Source organism: Gossypium raimondii, chromosome 5, assembly GCF_025698545.1.
Source record: "Gossypium raimondii isolate GPD5lz chromosome 5, ASM2569854v1, whole genome shotgun sequence".
In the NCBI taxonomy this organism is placed as follows: Eukaryota; Viridiplantae; Streptophyta; class Magnoliopsida; order Malvales; family Malvaceae; genus Gossypium; species Gossypium raimondii.
Window position 1 is genome coordinate 21,409,124 of NC_068569.1, and position 18,503 is coordinate 21,427,626.

Consider the following 18,503-nt stretch of genomic DNA (forward strand, 5'->3'; position numbering starts at 1 on the left):
GCAACCTTTGAGCATTTATCCCTTTTAATCTCCTCCTTAGCTACCTTCATATCCTTTTTCTTTTTCAACTTTCCACCTCTCAAAATGAATCGACCTATTCAACACACCACATCTTCCTCCTTATCTTCTTTTTGTTTTACACTATATCAACAAATTTGATTATTGGAATTTGGTATAAATATGAGGACTAAACAATGAATATTGGAAGGAAGCTTGCAATGAACACGTCCATAACGAGGCTGATAAAAGATGAAAGTTGTTCTGAAGTTGCTTTGAGTTACTGTCAATTCATGTTATGACATGCACCACAAGTATTTTTGAGTTCGGATTCTTTATTTTTGCCTCGTAAATCAAACATTGCAATATACAAAATGGAATATTATGTGCAATATGATTAAAAATAGCTTACAATTAATGATTTAAATAATTTTTTTGGGGAGTTTATATGTAAAAATATAAAATAATTACAAATGCATATATAAAAAAATAAAAAATTAAAAAAATCAATACGAAAATTAACTCATCAAACTAGAACCCAAGTATACAACCTAAAATGAATTTTCTTTTTGAACTTTTGACCCTTCATTAGAAACAACGACTAAAACGGTAACGGAGTGTCGCGTTGCACCGCGTTTTTCCAGTCAAAACAATGTGTTGAGGTCGGGACGGGCGGGCACTGGACGTACTCTGTTAAATTACCCTCTCTCTTTTTTTGGCTCTCCTTATTGGTTGATAAAGGTGAAGATTACAGAAGATTTGGAGGGAAAAGAGGAGAGCGAGCAATGCCAGTGGCAAAACCAGAATCGTCTGATTCCAGGGTGATTGCTCATGTTGACATGGATTGCTTCTATGTTCAAGGTTTTTTATGCGATTTAATTTTATTTATGTATATGTTACTTAGGTTTCCGACCAGTTCTTCATTTTCCATTTCGTTTTGTTCTGTTCCAATTTCTCAAACTTGCCTTTCTCTTTGGAATCTCAATTTCTGGCGTAATTAATATCGTTAAACATTATACTTTATAGTGGAGCAAAGAAAGCAACCGCAATTACGGGGTTTACCTACTGCTGTTGTACAGTACAATGAATGGAAAGGAGGGGCTTTGATTGCAGTCAGCTATGAGGCTCGTAAATTCGGGGTTAAGCGGTAATTATAATTTTTAAAGTAATCATTTTCAGGATTCTCAATTGATAAGCTGTGTTTTCTTTTTTTTTCCCCTTTTTTTTCGTATCTTATGTGTGGTTTTCAGTTCAATGCGTGGCGAGGAAGCAAAGGAGGTTTGCCCACAAGTTCAGTTGGTCCAAGTGCCTGTGGCCCGTGGTAAAGCTGATTTGAGCGGGTACCGGAATGCAGGCTCTGAGGTGCTGGCGATTTTATGAACAATTGTACTCTTTCAAGTATATACTTTCAGTAGTTCATTAGAAACCCATCTTATTGCTGAATTTTTAACAAAATTCACAGGTGGTATCTATTCTTGCAAGGAGAGGTAGATGTGAAAGGGCTTCCATTGATGAAGTCTATCTTGATCTTACTGATGCAGCTGAAATGATGCTAGCTGACAATCCTCCGCAAGGCATGGAGACAATAGATGAGGAAGCTCTTAAATCACATATTCTAGGGCTAAATAATGAGGTTTACTGCTATGCTTTGGATCTTTTGTCATAATATTTAATAATGCTTGATGTTGAAGTTATTTATGAGGTAATGGCACCTCTGTTGATGGACAGATGCCAACATATGTGATTTTAGCTTAAGTGCAATGTCCTTGGAACATAGATGCCTCTATCGCTATGAAATCTAACAAGTTTGTAGGCTTGTATAAGTATCCTGTCTTAAATTTTGGTCTCTAGTTGGGATCATTGTGTACTTTTTTGGCATTTTTGCAGTGGTAGGATTTTGCACTACCTAAGATATTATACTGTACATGCAACTGTGCAGGACGGAAATGATGTGAAAGAAAATGTTAGGAAGTGGATACATAGGCACAATGCTGATCACCGTGATAAATTACTAGCTTGCGGTATCCTCATTGTTGCAGAACTTAGGATGCAGGTTTTAAAGGAGACAGAATTCACTTGTTCTGCAGGCATTGCTCATAATAAGGTAGCTAAAAGTTTTTTCACTCATCTGTAGTTTTTCTGCCAGTACCATAAGGTTCTGTATAAAGGTAACTTTTACTGACCTATGACATCATCCTAATGTTGACTTTATCACCAGATGCTGGCGAAACTTGCTAGCGGTATGAATAAACCTGCACAACAAACTGTTGTACCTTTCTCATCCGTAAAGGGATTGCTCGATACCTTGCCTATAAGAAAAATGTAAGTTTCTAAAATTTCTGGATGTGACTGAAATGTTGAGTGAGAATTAGTTAATTTCCTTGAGGAATGATATATAAACATCAGCAGCAGAGCAGTTACTTCTCTCCTAATACATGACACATTATTTTGACTAGAAACTTTCTTGCCAGGAAACAGCTTGGAGGCAAGCTGGGGATTTCCTTGCAAATGGACATGGGTGTGAACACTGTTGGAGATCTATTGCAGTTTCCAGAGGAGAAGCTTCAAGAACGTTATGGCATAAATACAGGGTCAATACCTACTATTAATGGGGCTTTTGCACATGTCTGATATATCTCAGATCATTACAGCTTCTCCTCTTAAAATTTAAAAATTATGCTGCATCAAGAGCTGTTATCTAGCACTTTCCAAATTTACATTTGATGTTGACTTCTTGTTTTAATCTTTATATGGTCAAGATCCACCAGAAGAAATTACCATTTTAAGATGTGCTTTAACATTTGCTGATTCATTTAACAACTATCTAAAGATGGTTCCTAAATACCTATGTTTTGCATGGGATCTAGAACTTGGCTGTGGAACATTGCTAGAGGAATCAGTGGAGAAGAAGTTGAGGGACGCCTTCTCCCTAAGAGCCATGGTTCTGGAAAGACATTTCCTGGCCCTCGGGCATTAAAGACAGTTCCTGCTGTAAGAGTTTTTCTTAATAAAAAGTGCTCTATGATTTTCATGTCATGAAGTCAATGTGTTAATCTCCTTTACAATCATTTTAGCGTGTAGAATTTTGTGGAAACTAAAGAGCATATTTTGTGAGCTTAATCCCTAAGTGTTGGAATTTATAAATGATCATGCAAATTGCAATGCAGTGCTGTCTAATTATGCAATGCCAGTAGTGCTTACGGCCCCTACGGTTCCCTAGATTGCGGTCTATGATGGTGGTGTCTCTTCTTCATATTCAAGGAATGAAAGTATCAAACATTTTACAGTTGTTGGAAATATTCCAAGTGTCATAAAAATGATAGTCTTAGATCTATCGTGCAATGACTATAGCTTTACCAACACCAGTGCCTGTGCTGACTTGTGCTGAATTGGTTATTTATGTGAGTCACGATCGTTGTTAGAGGGATGCTTGACAGGGGTGGCTAACGGAAAGTTTTCTGCTGCAAAAACTGGTGCTGAAATTGGAGAAATGGTTTTCTCAACTATGAATCTGTGTAAAAAGAAATGATCATAGTTGGTGGAAAAGGGAATTGCTTTGCAGCTTTTTGTTTCTAAATTTGCTTACTATCTGCATTTGTTATCTAGCTCTTATATCAATTAATTTACTAGCTTCCATCATTTAGTGATTCCTTCAAAGCATTTTTGGGTCATTTAGCTTGCCTCTTTATATGTTAACCAGGTGATCATAGTTGGTGGAAAAGGGAATTCCTTCAAAGGAATGCCAATGGTTCACTAAGCTCTTATATCTAAAGTTCATATTGTTGTAACTTGCCTCTTTATATGTCAACCAGGTGCAACACTGGCTTAATCAGCTTTGCGAAGAACTTAGTGAACGACTTTGCTCTGACCTGGACCAAAACAAAAGGATAGCACACACGTTAACTCTGCATGCTAGAGCATACAAGGTACCCATCTTTTATCGTTTAGTCTGCATCTCTATGTACCTTTGGCATCTTTCTATTAACCAACCCAGATTCTTTTATACGATGTGCTAACTCCAACATTCTATTTTGCTGATTATGAGTATTTCTACAGTCCAGTGACTCAGATTCTCAGAAAAAGTTCCCCTCAAAATCTTGTCCCCTAAGGTATGGGACTGCCAAGATCCAGGAAGATGCCTTCAACCTATTTCAAGCTGGATTACGCGAGTATATTGGATTTTATGGTGGTAAGACTCAAGGAAGCCATTGTAGTGGATGGGGAATAACATCTCTTTCTGTTTCAGCCAGTAAAATCGTTCCCATACCATCTGTAAGTTCCAATGTACATTGTTTGCAGTAAATGATGACCTTAACATGGTTTTTGAATGACTAAACACTTTGTATTATGTGTTATCTTTAATATTTTTGGCAGGGAACATGTTCAATTGCGAAGTATTTTCAAGGTCAATCTACGTCCCACTTTTCTTCAATGCAATCGTCGGATAACCTTAACACTGAAGCAACGCTTTCGTTACCCTCAGGTCTTCTTGCTTTTCTGATCATTTTCTGGCCTTGTTTATGATTGTAATGCATTTCTGAATGGGACTAGGTGTTCGTTCAGGTAGTGAATGCTACTCAGAGGTGAATTTATCTGAACCAAAAATTGATTTTCCTAAGGAGGAAAGCTGGATTAAGGATACTGTGCCTGATTTAGATCTGCAAGAACAAAAAGTAAATTTCTTGAAGACGAAGTTATTACTGTTTAGTTTTTTTGCAGGTTCTTTTCTAAATGGCAGTTTTAAGATGATTAAGCTTTCAAAAGAACAAACATCAACAAAGTTTCTAGATGTAGAATATTTAGGAGTTTTTCATTTGCACTGCTAAATTTGAATTGTATATAAAAATTTGCAATTTGACCAGTGATTCGTTTTTGCAATTCAGAATATGATCGTGCAATGCAAGCAACATAGATCTGTAACTATTGTTATTTTTCCTTCATTTTAGAAAGCAAGATATTAAAGTTTTCTTCGTCTATAATGCGTAAGCCTCTTGATATGTGTATAATGTATGTTGTGTAAGAACTATTAACCTATTTTCTGATGTATTCTGTCTTATCTTCCTATTGTTAAATGCTTCTGGTAGTGAACAAGCATATTACTAGTTTATTCTGTCTGCAGGATCTATCTAGTCCTCTATCAGAGAAGACACAAGATGGGTTCATCCAGGAGGATATTTCACCATTATTACTCTCAGGTGATATCTTTTGGTACTTGCTATTTCCGTTGGCTCCCTAACTGCCCTTTCTAGTTCTGATTTTGTTGTGTTTATTGAGGAACTTAAGGTTGCTTGGAACAGAACCGGAGTAAACAACAACGAGATTTAACTAAGGATGAAAGTCAGTTTAAGTCAGAATACAAGGAGCGAAAAGGAAAAAGATTGAAAGACAAGGTTCAATCATGAATTTTACTTATTATATCTTCCTGTGTTATTGCTGTTTAGTGTTTTTTATACTGCTATCTAGAGAATACTTGCTTTGATGGAGAAAATGGTTTTAATATCTAGAAGTTGAACTTTCATGGCTTTTCAATTTCACATTAATCATTCAAGTATATTCAAGGTGGAAGCAAAGGGGAAAAAAGAGAAGAATTTTAATGTTTTCTGAAAAAAATCATGATGCAACTGATTATACATTAGGGTTGCTCATGTGGAACTGGTTTCAGTTTATGCATTTCATAGTTGGCTCTTGTTTCGATTTACGCCACCAACTTTTGCTTAGCTTCTTTTGACATGTTGACTCTTAACAGGGAACATATTCAATAATAGAACTTTTTAAGAGCTACAATCCCAATCCCTCTGGCTCTTTTTTGTCCCACGAGTACAACAGAACTGTTGGAGGCACTGATGCTAGTAGTAGCAGTTACAGTAGAGATGAGGAAGAAGGAAGAAGGGAAGCATGGGGATACAACATTGATGAAATTGATCCATCTGTGATGGAGGAATTGCCGACGGAGATCCAAGACGAGATTAAAGCATGGATGCAGCCTCATAAGCGGCGGCCTAATAATATGGTCAAGCGAAGTTGTACCATCTCTCATTATTTCTCACCCTCCAAAAAGTCATAATTATGGAAACAATGATTATATGCAGGATGGATGGCGTCAGTGTGTATAAAACCAAATGAGAAATGTATCAGTCAGATGACACCAAATTAAGAGATATCAATATGAATCTTCTACTCCCATGTATAAAATTAACCATTTTCATAAGCCAATTTTGAATTTTATCTAACGACACCTAAAGCTAGCTAGTTGAAGGTGTGGATCTGCATGGTTGTGTTTATATTTTCACATCAGTCGACTCTATTCATTTTCTTAATCTTTTGTAGTCATACCTTAATATAAATGTGAAAAACTAGTATTGATTAAAAATAATTGATAGCACTACATGTTTTTGAAACTATGATTTAGATTTTAAAATGTTTTAAATTACTCATTAAAGTATCAGTATTAATCAATTACATCTTTCTATCAATCTAGTTAACATGTGGATCAATTTATAAACATGCATATACATATTATATGAACTGTTTAAATTTGACATGTTAAAAGAAAATTTTAAATTCAAGCTATTCATAAGGTGGGTACACCTATATTTATAGTTTGATCAATATGTTGTGTCATATTCGAATTAGCATTTAACGTCAAAATTGACGAATAAATTGATGAAATGACTTGATTAATACAATACTAATATTTTTATAATTCAATTAGAACATTACAATATTAATATTTTAAAAATTCAATTAGAAGTTTAAAAAATAAATTAAAATCGAAATGCTAGTTTTGAAAACCTTTGATGCCATCTACTATTAAAAATGAAAACCTGAAATCTTATTCTAAAGTACAAGCAAATCAAATCCAAGTTACAAGGTAGGCTTGCATTGTAATGGTAAGCCATATCATGTTTATTCTATATTAACTCTGCACATACTTGCACTCTTCTTAACCTGTTTGTGTTTGGTTCATGGGTTGCGACATTTTTCAGTATTAAATTGATTTTCGTTCAACCAGCCTAATAGTAGCGGTGACAAGAAACAAGTAACAAAACAAAAATATTTTTTTCCCCAACAACTAGGTAGGAAATATGAAGAGCAATAAATGTTATCATATCGAGTATTCTCTTTCTACCAATCATCACAAGCTTCCTCTGTTCTCATTGGTATTCCCTTATATTATATGGGTTGAAATAGGGAGTTGTTTCAATGAATGACTTGATTCACCACATTTTGAACATTACTCTTTTTCTTTGATACATATCAAATTGAAGTAAAAAAAATGTCAGGACCAGCTGACGAGATGTCAATATCTCTCGTTTTTTATGCCTAGCCATTCACTTCTTTCACATAATGAGGATCTGCAAATTAACTATAACGACTTTCTAAGTAGGAAAAAATCCTACCTGCGAAAGGGGGAGAGCCACAGGTCTCGTTATGAAGGGAGACCGAAAGGACTGCCAGAGATGGACAAAAAACAAAGACTGCTGAAGAAAGCTGAGGAAAACTGAGAAAAAGACTGAGGAAGCAAAACAAAAATCGAAGAAAAGGAAAAGATATACGAAACAAGGGAAGAACCGAAGAAGGGTGAAAAGGATGAAGGAAAGAAGATGGTGGGAGAGGGAGGTGACCAAGGAATGGTGAGCCACAGCCGGTGTAATGGTTGGCTGCACTAAAATCGAAAACCCAAGGTTAGAAACAAAGAGATGAGGTAGAGGATAAGCACTGATAGAGAGAAATTTGTTACGCTTGATTTGTTTTCTTAACATCAACGAATATTTACTTCTATCCATAATCAATATACGATTCTTCTATTGTTTCTATTGTTTTGTATAAATGTCTCGTATTTTCTTTTTTAAAACAAGAACTATAGAAAACGGATACCTTTTTGTAACTTATTATCGATTGTGTGGTAAAGCTCGTCTGCTGTTACATAGAATACGCCCTTACCAAAATAAACCCTTCTTTCAGAGGCCAAAAGAGCTTAGGCTACGTCGAGGCTAATAGGAATGCACATGTTAGAAATTACTTCAAAATAAATCCAACCTGCTACAATGACTAGGTATGAGCCTATATAGTGTATATATAACATTAACATTAACATGCAAAAAATTCTTATATGTTGAAAATTATAATGCCAAGCCAAGAACACGAATTTGGTTTTGAAATTGAGAATTGAGCCTTAACATTCTTATTTTCCATCTGAAACTAACAAATAGAAACCAAATGACGAGGTCCATATACAACTTTTGTTGGTTGTTAGACCAACCAAAACCATTGGATAAAGTCTGTAAAAAAAAAAAAAAAAGAAAAGCATTGTCTCAATGGCATGTTAGAACCAAGACTAAGCTAAGGCACAGTACAAGATATTAATTATTTAGACTTATGTTACCCGTTATTACTTTTACCTGTCTAAAATATTCTGCATGTCGAACTCTTGACTCTAATGCTGTATGGCAATGGACAAAATGGGAGCCTCACAGTTAGCGACAGTTCAAATCACTAGTAACTAACTAATCAGGCAAGTTGTGATGATAAGGCAAGAGTGTAGAGGCAGTAACATTGTCTTAATATTCAACGGCATTTGAACCACTGTGCCAAGGATCCCACACATTGCTACATCATATTATCATCAGCAGTCTACACCAAGAATTGAAAAGCTATGAGAATCTAGAAAACAAAGTAACAATATTTACATATGAGAACATGGGGTCAAGGTCCCACAAAGAACTCACTGGAGATGAAGCAAAGATGATTTCTTACCACAAGAATCATTCCAGAGTCAGGGTACCTATTAATCAGAACTATCGCAAATATGTTTCTGATTCAAGGCCCATCTTATAAGCCACTCTGATGATGCCAATGAGATATCTTAGCTTCAAAAACAACGCGAGGATGACATGAATTGTTGTCTCCCCTTTCAGGGATCTTACCTGATTTGGATTTGGCTCCATTATTGGATAAGGCATCTTTGTGCTCACTTGTCAAGAAGCTCATAATCACTCTGCACTAACCATTGTCATGTTATATGCTGACAATGCTTTTCTTCTGTATTTGCTATACATAGTTTGTAGCATACATACTAGAGGCAGGTCAATTGTTAAGTTATCTAAGAATTGAATTAGGAGATTATTTGACATTCATCACAGCTGGAAGGAAACATTCTTCTGAAAGCATTGCTGGAACTGCAGCAGTTATCAGACATGGACTTCTTCACCACTCTCCTACACTGTCAACCTAAGTCACTAGGTATCCATAAAAACATCAACAAGCAAAATAACCTTTTGGAAACCATTGCAGTTGCAGTTTTGGCAATTGCTACAACCACTGCAGTAAACAGCATGAAGAAAACTTCACAATCCAAACAGATAGCAACTTCAGTGAATACACTAGTAATATTGTTAGTGATAATTCCAGGGTTCGCTCATGCCAACACATCAAATTTCAACACCCTTTTCTTCTGGCCAAAAGAATAAAAATACATCACTGTTATATATTGCTTGCTAACACTTTTCCGATGTATGACACAGATAGATCCAGGTGCTTCCTATTCTGTTGCTGCTGGAATGAAATGGACTAAGTAGTACCTAGTAGCTCTTGGTGCCCTTAAGGGGTAACCACTGTCCTTCTGGTAGAGGCACTAGGGCAGGCAAGATACACTAATCATATTGCATGAGCACAAGTGATCCGACCATGGTCTTTTGTCCATCCAGACTGTAACACCAAAAACTACCGTCTCAAGTGGTCTGATTGCTTTCTTTTCAAGCTTGGATGTCTTAACAAGCTAGCCATCTGTGAGCATTCTAGTCATATTCATGTTGATGGATGTTGCACTTCTTGTGAGGAGATACTATATAACTGCTTCCTCAATAGGAACTTCATCTGACTGGAGATTAAGGCCTCATTATTGGACAGGTTACATAGTAACAATTCCACTTTGGTTCCTGGGGACGTTGGGAATGTCAATTTTCTGCCCAGCTGAAGACACCAATAATTTGGGGGGGTCCCAAGGGTTCCATGTTCTCCATAGTTGTCAATTGCAACAAATATTTTCGTGATGGGGTATTTGAACCTTAAGCTTTAATAAGATTTGGAATCTCTGCAGGGGTAATGCTGGTTTACTACATTTTCTTAGCCTCCATATAACTTATGATGTGGAGTATCAACAAAAGATGTTAAGCCCTGAAGGCTAAGAAGGAATGCATAGGCTTAGTCTATCATGTTCCACTATCTACTCGTCTTTTTGGCGAGTTGTCTGTATTCCACCATCTATCTCTAGTCCATAAACAAGATTGTCAATAGTGTTCAGTGCAGCATTCTTCAGCTATAAGCCCTGTGTTTTACAGTTAAAATCAGATCATTACTCTTGTCATCCCCAAAAAGAATCTACTTGTACGATGCAGTGAAAAGATGAATGATATATTAAGGTATATCATACATCTAGACAGCAAAAGATTCCCAGCAAGACACTGTAATCATATTCTGCATTTTTAGGCACTGAAATAAGCATTTCATAAAGCCTTTTATTTAGTCAATTGGGCTTCTGTTAATGCACCTGTTGGGGTTGGAGGGGATGGGAGGATGTGGGACATCAATCCTAAGACCTACACAATTGCCTACATAATGATATAATTCAGAGCTAGAGAGGCGGGTTTCATTTGATTGATATAAAGCCCAATGTGTGTTTGATGCATATTCCAATTCCTAGAGAAGACATAATTTTATGTTATTCAATATCTACCTGATTCTAAAACTACTTTCATGTGGCTAGGTGATACGAGTCACAGAGGCCCAACCCAAGTTCTTGAAGGCAAGGCCCAATAAGAGGATTCCAAACCCAACCAAGAAGTCAAACCATACTTAGTTGAAAATCAGGCTAAATTGTCAAAGTGGCCCAAGTTGTAAAGTTTTATTTTTATTTATTTATTTATTTATTTTTTACTTAATTTAAATTTTTATGTAAATATTCAGGTCCAAGAGTCCCAAGTAAAAGACCCTTGGCGAATTTCCATATTAAAATAATTAGGAGTTTTTTTATTTTAGTTTTCTAATTAGATTAGGACTAGTTATAAGGCCTATTTAAAGGCATGGTGGTCACCTTGTAAACAACTTCTCATATACATTGAAATTTCAGTTTTGTTAAAGTGCGATTTTCTTTCGGGTTTTCTCCAAGAATTCTCTCTTGAGCTTTCTTTAGAAGTTGTTTTAACAATCTTTTGATTGTGGGAGCCATCTTCAACCTTCTTCTTGCCATTGATATTCTTTGGAGGGAAGATTAGAGCCGTTTGAAGGAGTTGTGAGATCTTTCGGATTTCAAGGCTTCTTAGGACTTATCTTTTAATTTCTTCTTGTCAATTCTTTCTTTATTTCGCTTGTCTTGAATCTTTATCTAATTTATTTTCTGTTTTTATTGTGTTTTCAGCCTTTTTCTATCTTAAGGAATCGCCCAAAAAATCCCCAATTTCTAGGGTTCTTCCATACTCTTTTGGGTGAAATCAGATTGTCGAAATTTGGGAAAACTATCTTGGTGTTCAATTGGGCGAAATCGCAATCTCCTCTAGGGTTTCAAGAATCCTTATTAACACTTATTTCTATTCTCAATTTGATTCTTTCTTGTTTTGGGATTTTATTTCGGATCCGAAATTCAAAATTCTAATCTTTTAATTTTCTGTTCGTTTCAGATCGATTGTTTAGGGTTTTCGTAGGAGTTTCCGTGACTTGGCAACTCGATCTTGGTCCGCCATAACCCCGTATCATTTGGTATCAGATTTTGGGCGTTTTGGGTGTTCTTGGTTGATTTCTAAACTGATCTCAATTTTTTAAAGCAAAAACAGCAGTTTTACCCAGAAAAATTTTTCAAAAAAAATTCATTTGAGTGGGTAAACGTTTTCTGATTGATCTGAAATTTTACATACATATTTGTGGCACTGTTATTGAATATAAAAAAATATTTCCCGCAAAAAAAATAAGTCGAAAAAGTCAAAAAATCGAAAAAAGACGAAATCTAATAAAAAATTAAAAAAATATTCAGCGGGTTGAATTTGATGCCCAAATTTTCCAGATCAAAAATTCAATATTTGAAGACATTCCAGATTTAATTTCGTGATTTTTTGAGATCGGGAACACCTCGAACGAAATTGTCAAGTTACTCCGCAGTTTTTCGGGTTTTCTGTTTTCAACAATTTTTATTGATTCTTAGCTATAGGTTTTCATTTGTTTGCTTTTTATTCTCCCTTTACAATATCTAACACCTTCTTGTTTCTTGTGTTAGTAGGATTTAAACGTGTGCACAATTCTTCCTCGGTGCAACACAAATCAATTGGTGTCTCGTCAGTTTTGCCATCCTAGTGCAAATTAGGATTCTTTGGTAGTTTGGTTCACACTCTCTAATTGGTTGATATAAACTCCGATAAAGAACTCACAAGATTGAATTCTACCTCATTGAGAATTTGAACTTTTATTTTTGAGTGATTAACGGTGAGGTTTGCTAATTTTTCTTTTTGAGTGTTGAGTGTTTGTTTTGCAGGTAGTCCAAAAAAAATAATAATAAGATGCTCCGCCACCCTTAACATCCAAATGGGAGGCGATTGTGATAACCAAAGGACCAATATTTTCCATTCTAGGTGTTTTATAAAGGTAACTTATGTTCACTTATGATTGATAGTGGGAGTTGTTCAAATGTAGTTAGCGTTATTTGGTGGATTCCTTAAAGTTACCTTGTATCGAGCACCCTAAGCCGTATCACCTTCAAAGGCTTAATGAATGCTCGAAGTTAAGGTTACAAAACAGTCCTTGATCACTTTTAAGCTCGGGAATTACGAGGATGAGGTATGGTGTGATGTGGTCCCAATGCATGTGGCACACTTGCTCCTTGGACGGCCTTGGCAATTTGATCGTGATGTTACACACCAAGGCAAGCTCAATAGATGCTCTCTTGTGTTTAAAGGCCGAAAATTCACTCTTGCTCCTTTAAATCCCAATGATGTATATAAAGAAGATCAATTAAAAATGATGAAATTTTGTGAGGGGGTGAGGGAGAAAGGAAAAATAAAAAAGACAGAGAGAAAAGAGGCTAGTAGTGAAAAAAGTCAAAATTTAAATGGCCCAAAGGTGAGTGAATCCGCAAGTGGCAAGACTAGAGAGAAAAAATTGATTGCAACAAAAAAAGATGTGCGGAGAGCCCTACTCAATAAATAGCCTTGTATCCTTGTGAGGTTTAGGCAAAACTATTTATCTCTATCTAACATTAATGGATATTTGCCTAGTGTGTTTCAATGTCTTTTGCAGGATTATGTGGATGTTTTTAGTGAGTCCCCTAAAGGTTTACCACCTTTACATGGGATAGAACACTTCCATTGGCCACATATGAAGAAGGATGTCGAAAAGGTATGTTCTAAGTGTATCAAATGTAAACAAGCAAAATCTAAGGTAATGCCTCATAGCCTTTACACTCCTTTGCCGATTCCTACTTCACCATGGGTAGACTTATCCATGGATTTTATTCTAGGATTGCCACGAACTAAGAAAGGAAGCGTGAGTTGTTATTCTCTTGATTTGCCTTGTGTAAAATCTGCGAATTTGTGCAAATCTATTTTGGTGAATAAAAAAGTTTTGAATGTAAGTTGGTGCGTGTCGAAAACCCTCATGGTTTAACTTGATTGGTTTAATGAAATCTTTGTTACACTTGGCATGACTAATCAAAATCAAGTTTTAAACACGGAATCTATTTTGGTATATTTTGTTGGAAAATCAAGCATCATCTATTGTGTGCAAATACTTTCTATTGTTTTGATACTTGGTTTTTGAATAAGGTAACGAAATTTGCCAAATTTGTTTTCAATTTATATTCGTACCTTGAACAGTTTATGTGGTTATACATGAAGTTTGAGTTGCATTTGACAAAGGTTAACTCAACAACGGAGTTTCGACTACACTATGCCCCCGATGAGCGAAGGTTTGTATTAAATGGAAAAGGAAAAATCGACCCTTATTCTTCTCATTATAAAGGTAAGATGCTTGAAACTTTTGAAACACCTTTGTACTCCTCGGATAGTGACAAATATCATGTTGATGATTTAATTTTGTAAAACACTTAGATCGAAACATGCTTGATATCTATTTTATTTATTGATGATCTATCTGTTTTGATGGTTGATAAAAAGATTATTGTTTTGATAATTTTTATGATGCATGTGTGAGTGAATCTATAGTCCGTCAATTAATGCATGGTATGATTGTGCAACTCGTGAACCGTGTGAACCTTTTCAAATACCTATTTGTGACGATTACGTTTACCATTTGATTTATTACTCGCGATTTATTCATGGTTTGTGGAAACAATTTGAGAGGATTGAATGCTTTAAAACATGTCCATCTTTCAATGTGGCTGACTTGTCCCCATTTGATTTTTCAGATTCGAGGACGAATCTTTTTGAGGAAGGGGGGAATGATACGAGTCACAGAGGCCCAACCCAATTTCTTAAAGGCAAGGCCCAATAAGAGGATTCCAAGCCCAACCAAGAAGTCAAACCATACTTAGTTGAAAATCAGGCCAAATTGTCAAAGTGGCCCAAGTTGTAAAGTTTTATTTTTATTTATTTATTTATTTATTTTTTACTTAATTTAAATTTTTATGTAAATATTCAGTCCAAGAGTCCCAAGTAAAAGACCCTTGGCCGAATTTCCATATTAAAATAATTAGGAGTTTTTTTTTATTTTAGTTTTCTAATTAGATTAGGACTAGTTATAAGGCCTATTTAAAGGCATGGCTGGTCACCTTGTAAACAACTTCTCATATACATTGAAATTTCAGTTTTGTTAAAGTGCAGAATTTTCTTTGAGGTTTTCTCCAAGAATTCTCTCTTGAGTTTTCTTTAGAAGTTGTTTTAACAATCTTTTGATTGTGGGAGCCATCTTCAACCTTCTTCTTGCCATTGATATTCTTTGGAGGGAAGATTAGAGCCGTTTGAAGGGAGTTGTGAGATCTTTCGGGATTTCAAGGCTTCTTAGGGCTTATCTTTTAATTTCTTGCTGTCAATTCTTTCTTTATTTCTGCTTGTGTTGAATCTTTATCTAATTTATTTTCTGTTTTTATTGTGTTTTCACCTTTTTCTATCTTAAGGAATCGGCCCAAAAAATCCCCAATTTCTAGGGTTCTTCCATACTCTTTTGGGTGAAATCAGTTGTCGAAATTTGGGAAAACTATCTTGGTGTTCAATTAGGCGAATCGCAATCTCCTCTAGGGTTTCAAGAATCCTTATTAACACTTATTTTTATTCTCAATTTGATTCTTTCTTGTTTTGGGGATTTTATTTCGGATCCGAAATTCAAAATTCTAATCTTTTAATTTTCTGTTTCGTTTCAGATCTGATTGTTTAGGGTTTTTCGTAGGAGTTTCCCGTGACTTGGCAACTCGATCTTGGTCCGCGCGCAACCCCCGTATCACTAAGTCTGAGTACCTTGGGCATAGCTCAGCTGGAGCAACAGAGAATGGAAACATATGCAGACATATGTTAATGCACATGTTCAAGTTATGTCAAAATGACAGCAAGTGAACACTCGTATATTAAGGGACCATGACTTGTTTACCTTGCATTGTCAGTCTCCTTCAACCTTTGTCAATGTCTCAAGCATTCTGATTGTGAACCACATTTCAGCAATTTGGAGCATAGTCACAGAAATAAAAGGGAATGAGACCATCCCCTATCCAAGATACAAGAGAACATGAAATGAAGTTTAAAAGAGAGTTGTAAAAGCATGTCAAGAAGAAATATTTTGCAGTTAACAGATTGACTTGTATCTCCAATAAAATCCTGCAGATCCATCCTTGAGGATATTATTTCTCAATGTAACTATGATGAGAAAAGAAACTATTCTGCTCAAGGATGAAGAAATCTTTCAGAATTAGCCACTTATGGATTTACAAAATCACAAACAAAAGAATTAAGAGTCTAGGTTTCTCCAACACTTTGCAATGGCAGCTTGAACTTTTTGAGGTTTACAGAGCTCTTGGACAACTCTTTCCCAAGTTGATGCTTTTGGTGGCAAAAAATTCTGTAGCATCACTTGCACAATTCTGGAAGCACCAAAAACTCTTTGCCTGTTTAATAACCGGATGACAAGCTCATCTAAAAACTCCCTTCCATCTTGAGGAGGGTCTAGCTTCTCTCTCAGTGTTCTCAAAAATATATTGCATGTGGCTATGTCAGGATCACAGGCCCTATCCAGCATGCCGTTTAAGAGATCAATGGCATGAGAAATGCTATTTTGGTTGCATAAAGCATTAAAAAGTATATTATAGGTGACCGCATCTGGTTGGGATTCAGTCTCTTGACAAAGCATCTCATGAAAAAGTTTCAAAGCTTCTTCTATTGAGCCAGCATTGCAGAGGCCCTGAATCACTGAACTGTAAGCCACTGCATCAGGTTTACAACCTTTTTCTAACATCTCTCTCCAGACCATCATAGCTTTGCTGAGATTACCAACCTCACAAAGGCCATGGATCAGTATGCTGTAATAAACCTTGTTGTGAATACATTCATGTTCTGCCATGTCTTTCCATAGCTGGACTGCCTTATAGCTATTGCCCGCCTTGAAGAAACCCTTCATCAGGGAGCTATATGTATAAGCATTAGGGGTGCAACCCTTGTCCATCATTTCAGATAGAACTTCCTCGGCTTCATTTGGCTTTCCTTCACGACACAAACCATCTATAAAAGCACTATAAACAACAGTGTTTGGTTTACATCCTTTTTCCATCATTTGAGTCCATAGTTTCCTTGCATCCTCGGACTTGCCACCCTTGAACAACCCACTAATAAGGGCTGAGTAAACATATTCATTCACTCCATACCCTCTTTCCTGCACAGTAGTCATTAGCTTAAATGCATCCTCCGCTCTCCCTAGCTTAACAAGCCCATTAATGATGGTTCCATATGTGACGTCATTAGGAATACAATTACTGGACACCATGCGATCCAAAAGACTAACTGCCTTATCCAACTTCCCCTTCATACACAAACCATGAATGAGTGTGTTATAAGTGACCTGGTTAGGACAACAACCTTTGAGAAACATATTGTCCACTAGCTTGGCAGCGCGAACCAAGTCACCCTTTTTGCATAACCCATTAATCAATACATTAAAGATAACAGGAGAAGGGAAGCAACCCTCGGTTTGCATCTCGTCCAACAAGGAAACAGCCTCATCAATCCTATCCTCCTTGCATAATCCATCCATCAATGTACAGTAAGTATAGACATCGGGCGGACATTTCCTCAGAGGCATTTCTCTGAACACCTCGACTGCACGATCGACCCATCCCAACTTACACAAGGCTTTAAGAAGCAGGTTGAAAGTGAGCACATTTGGAGAAATATTGGTGTTCTTGGCATTAACGGAACGATTATAAAAGTCCAAGGCTCGATGATAAAAGCCCTCTCGTATAATGACGTTGAGAACAGAATTAAAGGACTTAACAGTGGGTATGCAATGAAAATCAAGGGACATCCTATGGAACAAATCCACAGCTTTATCGGGTAAATGGGCTCTCCCATAAGCCTTGAAGATGACTAGAAAACACTTCTCAATAAAAACTCGGTTTTGGAGCTTCATCCGACATAAAACATTGTCTAAAGAAGCAAAATCAGCAGTATGGGCATAGTGGCGAATGAGGGAATAGAAAGTGGAATCGCCTAATCTAAAAGAACCGGATTGGGGAGTGGAGTTGAAAAGCTGATCGGAGAGAGGCGGGTACTGGGAGGGTCCTTGCCCTCGGGACACTTTACCCGGGAATGAAGAGAGGCCCCTGCAGATTGTGTTGATAACACTGAGCCTTGCCATAGTGGACTGAAGCGCAGACAGCAATCGAATGAACTAATGTTGGCAACGCATTCAAAATTCAACAATCCACCATTTTTTTGAGTTTGAGAAACATACAGTGAAGTACAAGCAAACACACTGGTCACCGTTGCCCTACCTTGCTTGCTTGTGCTCGGTTTTTCCCCATAAAATGTAGAACATAATTTATTTTCTTGCTTTTAATTTATTACAGATTATAAAGGCTTTATTATGTTATTTTGCCTACCAAATCAGGCGCGTGGAAAATTGGCTTTCGATCCACTGTGATTGTACGACGGTGAAATCTTTTACCTAATATCGAAGTACCATTCATCTAAAATCACACTAATTTTTTATTTTTAATCGGCGGTTACAGGAAATGCTTTGTTACCTAAAACTCCCAGAAGACACCTAATTCACGGCCAAAGCGGGACCCAAAAGTAAAGGCCAAAAGAAGTCAGAGTGAGATGAGGTAGAATTTTGAAAATTAAAAAATAAAAAAACTTACCATTAAATACCAATTTTTCTTTCTCTCTCTTCCGTTGACTCGTCCTTTCCACGATGCTGCCACCATTGACCTTCCCCCTTCTCCCCGTTCCTATTCTAGTTGCTGCCTTATTATTCACTCTCTCGTTCACATGGCTGATCTTCCTCCTCTTCTTCTAATCTAACTT

The 18,503-nt window shown here is 36.5% G+C and overlaps 2 protein-coding genes and 1 pseudogene across 3 annotated transcripts; 2 read left to right on the forward strand and 1 right to left on the reverse strand.

The window, feature by feature from the left end:
• Nucleotides 1-583: 583 nt before the first annotated feature.
• Nucleotides 584-6,210, forward strand: LOC105770345 (DNA polymerase eta). Of its 2 annotated transcripts, none has more exons than XR_008196187.1 (15): nt 584-858; nt 1,024-1,144; nt 1,248-1,359; nt 1,460-1,630; nt 1,937-2,101; nt 2,216-2,319; nt 2,469-2,588; nt 2,865-2,988; nt 3,810-3,923; nt 4,054-4,269; nt 4,372-4,480; nt 4,561-4,670; nt 4,881-4,979; nt 5,117-5,192; nt 5,281-5,312. XR_008196187.1 is itself a non-coding variant. In XM_012591509.2 (15 exons), exons 1-15 carry the CDS (start codon nt 783-785, stop codon nt 6,059-6,061), a joined length of 2,043 nt encoding a protein of 680 aa, XP_012446963.1. In that variant the 5' UTR covers nt 589-782; the 3' UTR covers nt 6,062-6,210. The 2 variants fall into 2 exon arrangements, 1 of the variants encoding a protein (XP_012446963.1); XM_012591509.2 differs by lacking the exon at nt 4,881-4,979 and adding an exon at nt 5,744-6,210 and having other exon boundaries at nt 589-858; nt 5,281-5,387.
• A 1,922-nt stretch (nt 6,211-8,132) lies between these two features.
• On the forward strand, nt 8,133-10,498 carry LOC105766876 (cationic amino acid transporter 5-like; annotated as a pseudogene).
• A 5,212-nt stretch (nt 10,499-15,710) lies between these two features.
• LOC105769856 (pentatricopeptide repeat-containing protein At4g20090) lies at nt 15,711-18,486 on the reverse strand. Its single transcript, XM_012590791.2, has 2 exons — nt 18,338-18,486; nt 15,711-18,240 (listed from the first exon to the last, which is right to left on the reverse strand). The coding sequence occupies exon 2, from the start codon at nt 17,830-17,832 to the stop codon at nt 15,934-15,936; it is 1,899 nt and encodes a 632-aa protein (XP_012446245.1). The 5' UTR covers nt 17,833-18,240; nt 18,338-18,486; the 3' UTR covers nt 15,711-15,933.
• Between the last annotated feature and the right edge of the window lie 17 nt (nt 18,487-18,503).